This window comes from Quercus robur, chromosome 6, assembly GCF_932294415.1.
Source record: "Quercus robur chromosome 6, dhQueRobu3.1, whole genome shotgun sequence".
NCBI classification, from domain to species: domain Eukaryota; kingdom Viridiplantae; phylum Streptophyta; class Magnoliopsida; order Fagales; family Fagaceae; genus Quercus; species Quercus robur.
The window spans coordinates 8,576,187-8,585,580 of record NC_065539.1 but is presented as its reverse complement, the minus strand read 5'-3'; the positions used below and the strand labels follow the sequence as shown (position 1 = coordinate 8,585,580).

Below are 9,394 nucleotides of genomic sequence, written 5' to 3'. Positions count from 1 at the left end.
GCTAATCTGATACCATGAAAAGAATCAAACTAGGCTTGAAAAGACTATAACAATGGTGTTCACACAGAAAACACACAGTGAAAAGCAAGAAAATTAGAGAAAAAGTTCAGAGAGAGAGATGAGGAAAGAATAGAGAATTTTGGAAAAATGATCACACTAACTATTCATTACACTTGATGTACAATATATATATTACAAGGAAATCAATAACTGCTCAACTAAGATCCCATAAATCTCGGGATTGATCCGTAAAGAGTGGAGGAAAATCAAGAAAGGATTAACTGTCATAACTACCTAATGACCTGTTCTAATGAAGCTAAGAAACAATTAATCAAAGAAGAGCAAAGACGACAGCGTTTCACTAAATACAATTACATCACTATTTTTAAATAGAACAACACCGTTCTACTTCAAATATAAGAAGGCTGTGCTAGACGTTGGAAAAACTAGTTGTTGAAGCTCTGGTTTGTGACTTTTGTGACTTTACTCTGAACACCTTTTGATTGATTTCTGTTAAGATCTATCAATGTCTTTATCTGCATCTTCATCTTCTTCGACCGGTACTCCATTTGGAGAAGACACTTCGAGTCCTTTTCACTTGCCAAGTGGTGATAATCCATCCAAGGCTTGTCTTGGTTGCTCAGCCTTTAACTGAAGAGAATTATAATACTTGGAGTAGATCGGTGATTGTTGCTTTGAATGCAAAGAACAAAGTAGGATTTATCGATGGATCTATCAAAGAGCCTAAAGATTCCTCACATCCAACCTATAGTTCATGGAAGAAGTGCAATAACATGGTTCTTTCGTGGCTAAAGGTAGCAATTAGAATTATGGTTCCCAAGCTAGCGGCAGCCAACAATGTTTCCACAGCTATTGAGGTACAGTATCAGCAGTTCTTGGCATTGCTGAATTAACTGGCAGTTTTTAGAGCATTCAGTTTTTAGTTCTCAAAAGGTGGATACAATTCATGTTACACCTCATGATTGGATAATTGATAGTGCGGCTCACTGCTGATTAACACTAGAAAATGTGTTATGTATTCCTTATTTCACATTCGACCTCATCTCCATTAGCAAATTAACCCACAAACTACATTGATGTTGCATTTTCCTTTCCACCTTTTGTTTCATATAGGAATTGCTGCAATGGAGGATGATTGGACTGGGTGAAAAACTTGGAGGACTGTACATCTTTCAAAACTCTTCCCATATAGCTGTTCCAAGGAATGTTCTTACTCTTTTGTCTAAGTTTCAATCTCAGGGCTGGACAAATGAAACAGTGGAATATGGGATGGATCTTGTAGATTCTGCAGTGAAATCTCTCAGGTCACTTTCAAATGAAATATGGGAATGGTACATGGAATCAATCTTTAAAAAAAGAATCCTCTTCATTTGTTTTTTGGATCAACTTTTGTTTGTGTATGAGTGACTCAATAGATTCAGGTATTGCTGTTGAGTAAACTTATTTATAAGCATCTACCGAACTGAATTTGTATTATCTCTGATCAAGATATGCCTATTACAGTAGATTCTTGATTTTAAACCCTTAAAAATAGGTACAACTAAAACGTTAAACCTGAAAAGACAATATACTGCTTTTCCATTGGTTCTATAGCATTAAAAGTAGTTTTTATGAGTACGATTATGCAATGATCTTCTAGAATCCTAGAATAGAAGGGCTATATCCTGAAAATGAAAAGGCTTAATGGTGACTTTGAGACCGCTTTATTGCCAGGCACAGAAAGATCATATCAGCATCAATTGTTCCAATTCGATTCTAAACTATTTCAATACTTTTATTCTTATACGCGGCATTGTATGTTGCAGCCTGGTAATGGTTAATTTTTTTATTTTTCAGGCAACATGATAAGCTGTCCAAGGTAGTGAGTGCTTTTGGCTACCAAAAAAGAAGGTTCCTGATCACACTCATCAAGAGAATGTTGTGAAGCCTAGCCTCCCTCATGCTGGAGATTTTGTCTCTTAAAGAAGCAAGCCAGCATCTTAACTGTATTATTTGCTTTGTTTCTCCAAAAAAAAAAAAAAAACTGTATTGTTTGCTGGTATTCTTGATCTCTGCAACCTCTGAGTGCCCCTCTTTTTGGTCAAAATAAGCAAATTCAGTCAATTAAAAGAAGAAATTATCAGGACCAAAAGACTCTATTTTTGAACATTTGATACCAGCCTTGTTGCCATATTAAATGTGTCATTATTTTTAATGTTTTGTTTATAAAATCTTTATTGGTCAGCAAGAATGATGTTGAATGAAACAACAGAGATTACAAACTCCATGCTTCGACTTTTTCCTTTTACTTTACTCTTTCAGGATTTTGTTTTGACAAACTTTTGTTCTCTCTCCATTTATTACAATAATAATCTATAATTTGTAAAGGCAGAGACTAAGGCAGAGTCTAAACGACCTGTCGTAGAATTATAAACTACAGGTAGTCTATGTTAGTTGAGTCTGTTACTTGTGTGAGTTCAAGTGTCAGCATCTTTTGAAATTGTCCACGTGTCAGCATATCAGAGGAGTTTCTGATAGAGTTGTTAGAGTGGTTCCACATTCTACCGAATTGGTTATTGTATATATATTGGAGTCTGTAATCAGTGCCAATCAATGAAGAATCTAGAACTGAATCTCATCAAGAACTCTTTCATTTTCTCCATTTGTTTTTCTCTGTATTTCTCTTCTTCTTGTATTGTTTTTCATTTCTTGTTATAATTCTCTCTCAACGAATTGGGTGCTTTGTGGCCCAAATGAAAATAAGACGTTGAACAACTTTCTTTCATAGATTGATGTAAATGGCCCAAATGGGTAGATTAAATATTAAAGTACAAACTTATTCTGCAAAAATGTCCATTATACCATACATTATGGAAAATGGAATATAATTCTTTTGTCCAAGATTCCCTCACATCCAACATATATAAATTAAAAATGCAGCGGTTTCTCAAAAAAAAAATAATAATAATAATGCAGCATTTTTTTGGGGCTTTTCCCACAATTTATGATTTTCCCCATAACACTGCACTTAATAAAAAACAATAAAAATTCTACCCGATAAGCAGCCATTCTATATGCTAAATTAAGCTCTCTTTTTTTTTTAATTATTTTATTTATGTGAAGTGGCTGAATTAAGCTCAATACTATTAATCTTAATTCAGTTTAATCAAATTGAGTAACTCCATAAAAACATGTCAGTATCAGTTTCTATGTCATCTCCATCATAACAATGAGGTGGAGGCAACAACATCCCCTCTGCCAAATTTGCCAACAACCCCGGTATGCCGAAAACTGCCTCTTCATCCATAAAAAATACACCTTCCTCCTCCATCTCCACCGTTATTGCAGCTGCTGTAGCAGCCACTGCTGCAGCTGCCACAACCACAGCTGCCGCCGCTGCACTTTCAAACTTCCATCTCGATTCATCCCCAAAAACTCTATCCAACTCCGCGGGCCGAAATGCCTCAGCCGCCTCCGCTGCCGCCCTCTGAATATCCTTCGCCGCCGCCGATGCTGGAACCGGAAGCCGCCACGCCGAGTCGGCAAAATTTAGACACCCAGACTTGCCCCGGAGAGCGATAGCTGCCACATCATGTGCACGCGCCGCCATTTCTGCTGTGGGAAAAGTCCCAAGCCAAATCCTCGACTTCTTATTTGGCTCACGCATTTCACAAACCCATTTCCACGGGTTCTTTCTCCTCACTCCACGGTACACTGGATGTCTAGTCTTCTTGAACTTCTTTCTCCCATCTCGTTTCTTCGGATTCTGGGAAGCCAACATGACCTCTTCGTCTGACAAGTTCACCATGCGACCACTGCCACTCTCAAACTCCGAGGAACAAATATCAGACCCCATTAGATATTGTGGATCAGAGTAATGTCTTAAAACATCCATGTATGTCTAAAACAAAACTAAATCTCAAAAGGGACTTAATTTATAGGATTGAAATACACTAAAAAAAAACTCTTTATTTCTCACTCAGTTGCGTTGCAGACTGCAGTAGATATAATAAGTCAGCAAAGAGCGGCGTTTGTGTTTGTTGAAGGAGTCCCTGATATCAGTCAGAGTTCGGACATATATATAGACAAAGCGTTTACCCGGAGTGTGATATTAAGTTGACAGGCTGTAAAGTAGTACTTCCCACTGTTTCGACAATTTTTTTTATTTTGATGGGAACTGTTTCGACAATTTAATATGGAAGATATTTTGTGAGCAATGTGACCACAAAATCTTATCCAATTTTTATTGGAAGATATTTTGTGAACAATGGTGACCACAAAATCTTATCCAATTTTTATTATAACTCACGGCATGGAAACTTTTTTTTTTTTTTGAGAAAGCACGGCATGGAAACTTGTGAGGGGTGGGTCCATACTCGTTCACATCTCTTCAACTTAAAATTCGTTACGTTGTGAATTGTGATAAAAATTTGTGTAAATTTTTGAAAAAATATTAAACCTATAATTTTTGATACAATTTGTTCATATAATAAGTTATATGTGATGAAGTAAAAGTGGTTAGTCTACTTTCTACCACTTACAATTTATCACGTGAGCAAATTGTAATAAAAATTGTAATCATAGCACTCAAATTTGTCTGTCCTATCAGTCTTTCATTGGGATATTTGTGGCAGGTGTGTTTTTTTCCTTTTTTAGCGAAGTGAAGAATTTGTCCAGTTAAGGTTTTTTGTGTGAGTAAATTGTCACGTGAGTAAATTGTAATAAAAATTGTAGTCATTAGCACTCAAATTTGTTTGTCCTATCAGTCTTTCATTGGGATATCTGTGGCAGGTGTGTTTTTTTCCTTTTTTAGCCAAGTGAAGAATTTGTCCAGTTAAGGATTTTTGTGTGAAAGTAGAATGTGTGGTCTGTGATTATCCAAAAAGAAAAAAAGAATGTGTGGTGTGTCTCTACTTTCTAATGAATATTTGTTTGTATATATGTGTGTCAAATTCAGGTGATGTAAGTCTTTTCTAAATGTCGCCGCTGATGATGCATTCTTAATATATTATCAATTTGGTGCAAATTATGTTTCTGTTATGAGCAATGTTAGGCCCATACCATTTCACACAATTTTGTCCACAACTCGTCATGTGAGTTGTGGTGATGGGTCCATGTGGGACCACACCTTTACCACTCACAACTCGTCACGTGACGAGTTGTGGCTAAGGTTGTGTGAAATAATGTGATCCTAGCATTTTTCTTTTGTCATTTACCTTGTTTGTCAAAATGATGTTTCAAATGTATCTATTTGATGATTTTAATTCTTAACATTTTGGTATTATGTCAAAATAATCCCTAAATTAGGTGATAAATGAAAAAAAAAAAAAAAAAAAAAAAAAAAAGGCGTGACTAATAGAGATATTAAAATATTTAATTTTATGCCACCTAAGCATCCATGTAGCTACCACACGTCTTCAGTTTAAAAAATAAAATATTTGAAATTAGTTGGATTTTTGAGCCAAGTGGATTGACCGAAAGAGATGAGAAATACTATATCTATAATATTTACACAATATTATCTTAAGTGATTGGTTGTTAATAATGAGTAAAAAGTAATTTAACTAGTGGTTTCAAATTACAACCAGTAACAAGTTTCCACATATGATTTGTGGTGAAAGTATTATAAAAATATAGTGAACATAGCATTTCTCATCAATATATGGTCCACTTGCCCATTTTATAATGTCTAATTTCATTTTTTTTTTTTCTTGAATCAAGTTACTTTTTTTTAAAATTAATGTAATAATAGTTTTCTTTTAAACTTGATTGAGTTATTTCAAACAAAGACGTATCTTTATCTATATATGAATTTCTTCATTTGTGTATATATATATTTAACTTGTTTTTAATAACAATTTATTACCATTAGAAATTGTCAATAACAATTTTATAAATAAATAAATTAAAAAAAACAGTGTAATAATATTTTAGTTTTAGCTACAAAATAAATTGTAATATTTTTAATTTTATGATCACAATTTATTCTTTTTCTTTCTTTTTTCTCCCCTCTATTCAAGTCTTAATTTTGCCCTCCAATAACTATTATCTTGTTAGTAGGAGAAAAAAAATGTTGAAAATATTCTTGAAAAGTAGTACAATATATCCACAAATGGCTTTTTAAACGTAAGGAAAAATTGAAAGAACAAGACATGTACAATTACTGCCTTCCCCTCTTTCACAATTTTTTTTAACCATTTTACATTTTAACTTTTAAAAATTTTACTTTTTTTAATATTTATTATTTAATGGTTGAGATTGAAAGTTTTTTTTTTTTTTTTCAAATTTCAATATCAACCATTAAAAGCAATTGCATATGTAGGGACTTGGGCTCAGGAAACCAAGGCCGAATACTAGCTTAAGTAACCAAGGCCCAAGATTGCCCAGGTAACCAAGGCTGTTGCAGGTAATTGAAACTAGCCCAACACTATAGGGATAGGCCCATCCTAATGATAAAAGTGCAAGGATGTAAGGCTGGCGCTTGAGGGAACCCTACTATATCTGGGTCAAGTTAGGTCCAATACTGACTATCAGGCCAAGGGAGGCCAATGAGGGGCGGTCAAATTCAAGTCGGTTCCTCGAGCACAGTTAGTGCCTTTGGGAAGTTCGTTGCCAAACGCAATTTGACATCAAGAACAGGTTTCTAGAGAATCCTTAGAAGGAATCATTTTCCTTGGAATTCTAGGCAAAAGTGGAATTGCATGGGAACTGATACAAAAGTAACAATTTGGATCCCCAACAAGGGGAAACTATAAAAGGGAAGATAGGGCGAATGGGAAAGAGGTTGGTCAAATAGTACAGAGAAGGAAAAAAATCAAGTGGAGAAGAAAGGGGAGAAGAAAGGAAAGTGCAAGGAGAGATCAAAGGAGGATAGGTTTAGGCTGTCAAGGCAGTGTTTGAGGCAACATTTAGTAGGAGTGGAAGGATACCCACCAACAAATTAATTGGGAGCCCAAATTCATCGTCCCTAAGGGAAGTACTAGGGAGACTGGACACTGCAGCATACAATGCAATACCTATTGCACTTAATCTCAATCCGAACAAGACTAACATGGCTCATTGAAACAACAAACAAATGGAAATACACATTGTTTAGATGACATCACACAGTTGATAACAATGGTATTAAAAATTTCCAGAAAATTTCTATTAATAAATGCTAGTATTAAAAATTTCCTATCGTGTGTTTGATTATTGGTTGATTTGGGTTTAGGTTTGAAAAGTGGGATTTTTCCAACAACCCTGGCATGCCGAAAACCGCCTCCTCATCCATAAAAAAAAACACACCTTCCTCCACCATCTTCACAAATACTATTGCTGCTACCACCAAAAACCTCAATCCAACTTTGCCGGCCGAAATGCCTTGGCCCCCTCCGCTGCCGTCCTCTGGATATCCTTCGCCATCGTTGAAGCCGGAATCGGAAGCTTCCACATTGAGTCAGCAAAATTTAGACACCCGGACTGGCCGTGGAGCGCAATCACTGCCACATCATGTGCACGCGCTGCCATTTCTGCGGTGGGGAAAGTCCCTAGCCAAATCCTTGACTTCTTATTTGGCTCACGAATTTCACAAACCCATTTTTGTGGGTTCTTCCTCCTCACTCCACGGTACACTGGGTGTCTTGTCTCCTTGAACTTCATTCTCCCATCTCGTTTCTTAGGATTCTGGGAAGCCAACATGACCTTCTTGTCTAACAAGTTCAACATACGAGCACTACCACTCTCAAACTCCATGGAACATATATCAGACCCAATTAGATATACTATGGATTCAAGAAATGTCTTAAAACACCATGTATTTCTAAAACAAAGCTAAATCTCAAAAGGGTCTTATTTTATTGTAATGGAATACACTAAAAAAGACACTGTTTGTTTCTCACTTAGTTGTGTTGCAGTAGATATAAGTAAGCAAAGGGTGGTGTTTGTTGGAGAAACTAAGAAGAGTGAGAGTTGGGACATATATATAGACATTAGGATTATACTAAACGTTGTAGAAGGAACACGAAAGTGTGATATTATGTTGACAGGACAACTTGGAATGAAAGATATTTTGTGAGCAATGTAGACCACAAAAAACTTCAGCAATTTTGGCCATCCCTCACAGCATGTTCATATGGGTGAAGGACCGCTCATAACTTGATATGTGGGGTCGCTGCAATAAATTATTTAAATTTTTGTGACATACCGTTTTTTGAATGGGATATTTGTAGCAGGTGAGTTTTTCCTTTTTTAGTCAAGTGGAGGTTTTGTCCAGTTTAGGATTTTTATGTGAAAGTAGTATGTGTGGTTTGTGGTGTCTCTACTCTCTAATGAATAGGTTGTATATATGTGTCAAATTCAGCGTCAAGGAAGTCTTTTCTAAGATATTATCGATTTGGGGCCAATTATTTTTTTTGTTGTTTGCCTTAAATGTCAAAATGATTTCTAATGTTTCAAATGTGTCCATTTAATATTATAATCTTTAATATTTTGGTACTGTGTTAAAATTGTCCCTACATTTTTTTTCCCCAAATTAAATGAAAAAAAATGGCATGATTAACATAGATATTAAAAATATTTATTTTTATGCCACCTAAGCAACCATGTAGGCTATCACACGTCTTTAGTTTAAAAAATAAAATATTTTGAAATTAGCTGGGTGTTTGAACCAAGTGGATTGACTAAATGGGATATTTGTAGCAGGTGGGTCCCATTTTCCTTTTTTAGTCAAGTGGAGAATTTGTCCAGTTCAGGATTTTTGTGTGAAAGTAGCATGTGTGGTGTCAGGTGTGTCTCTAATCTCTAATGAATGAATATAAGTTGTATAGTACGGAGCTTCGTGCACGCCGAAATCTGAACCAAAAATATATATATATATATATATATATATATGTGTGTAACATTTTGGTACTGTATCAAAATAGTTCTTACATTAAGGCTGTGTTTGTTTCATATAGTGATTTTTCGGAAAATAAGTATTTTCTGGAAATGCTATTTTTCGAAAAGGAAAATATTTTAAGTGTTTGGTTGCATTTCAGAAAATGTTGTGAAAAATATTTTCTGGTGTTTGGTTGTATGGTTGAAAATGCTATTTTCCTACAAATTTTTCATATAGTAATTCAACCCACGACTGCAAACTCCGGCAATCAAAAGCCACAACCACCAAAACACCACCACCACACCACCACAATAACAACAAAAATCAAAATCACACAGAACACCAAAACACAAATAAAACCCAGAAAAAAAAATCATATTCCGGTCAAATTGAGAGAAGAAGGAAGAAAGGGAGGACGATCAGTTTTGGGGTCGAGGATGATCGGTTTTGGGGTGCGACCATCGCGATTGGGGACGACGAATCGATGTTGTGACTGCGGCGATCGGGGACGACGAATCTGGATTCGCGATCGGGGAC

General features: G+C 35.6%; 2 protein-coding genes across 2 annotated transcripts in view; both read right to left on the bottom strand.

Moving 5' to 3' along the window:
* Positions 1 to 2,887: 2,887 nt before the first annotated feature.
* LOC126732596 (dehydration-responsive element-binding protein 1B-like) overlaps positions 2,888 to 9,394 on the bottom strand; it is a 29,558-nt gene continuing 23,051 nt past the window's right edge. The window contains exon 2 of the mRNA XM_050435542.1: positions 2,888 to 3,964. Within this exon, the coding sequence (XP_050291499.1) occupies positions 3,167 to 3,895 (729 nt within the window). The 5' untranslated portion in view covers positions 3,896 to 3,964 and the 3' untranslated portion in view covers positions 2,888 to 3,166. The remainder of the gene's footprint in view (positions 3,965 to 9,394) is intronic.
* On the bottom strand, positions 7,034 to 7,915 carry LOC126732597 (dehydration-responsive element-binding protein 1A-like). The gene has a single exon (XM_050435543.1). It carries the CDS (start codon positions 7,732 to 7,734, stop codon positions 7,336 to 7,338), a length of 399 nt encoding a protein of 132 aa, XP_050291500.1. The 5' UTR covers positions 7,735 to 7,915; the 3' UTR covers positions 7,034 to 7,335.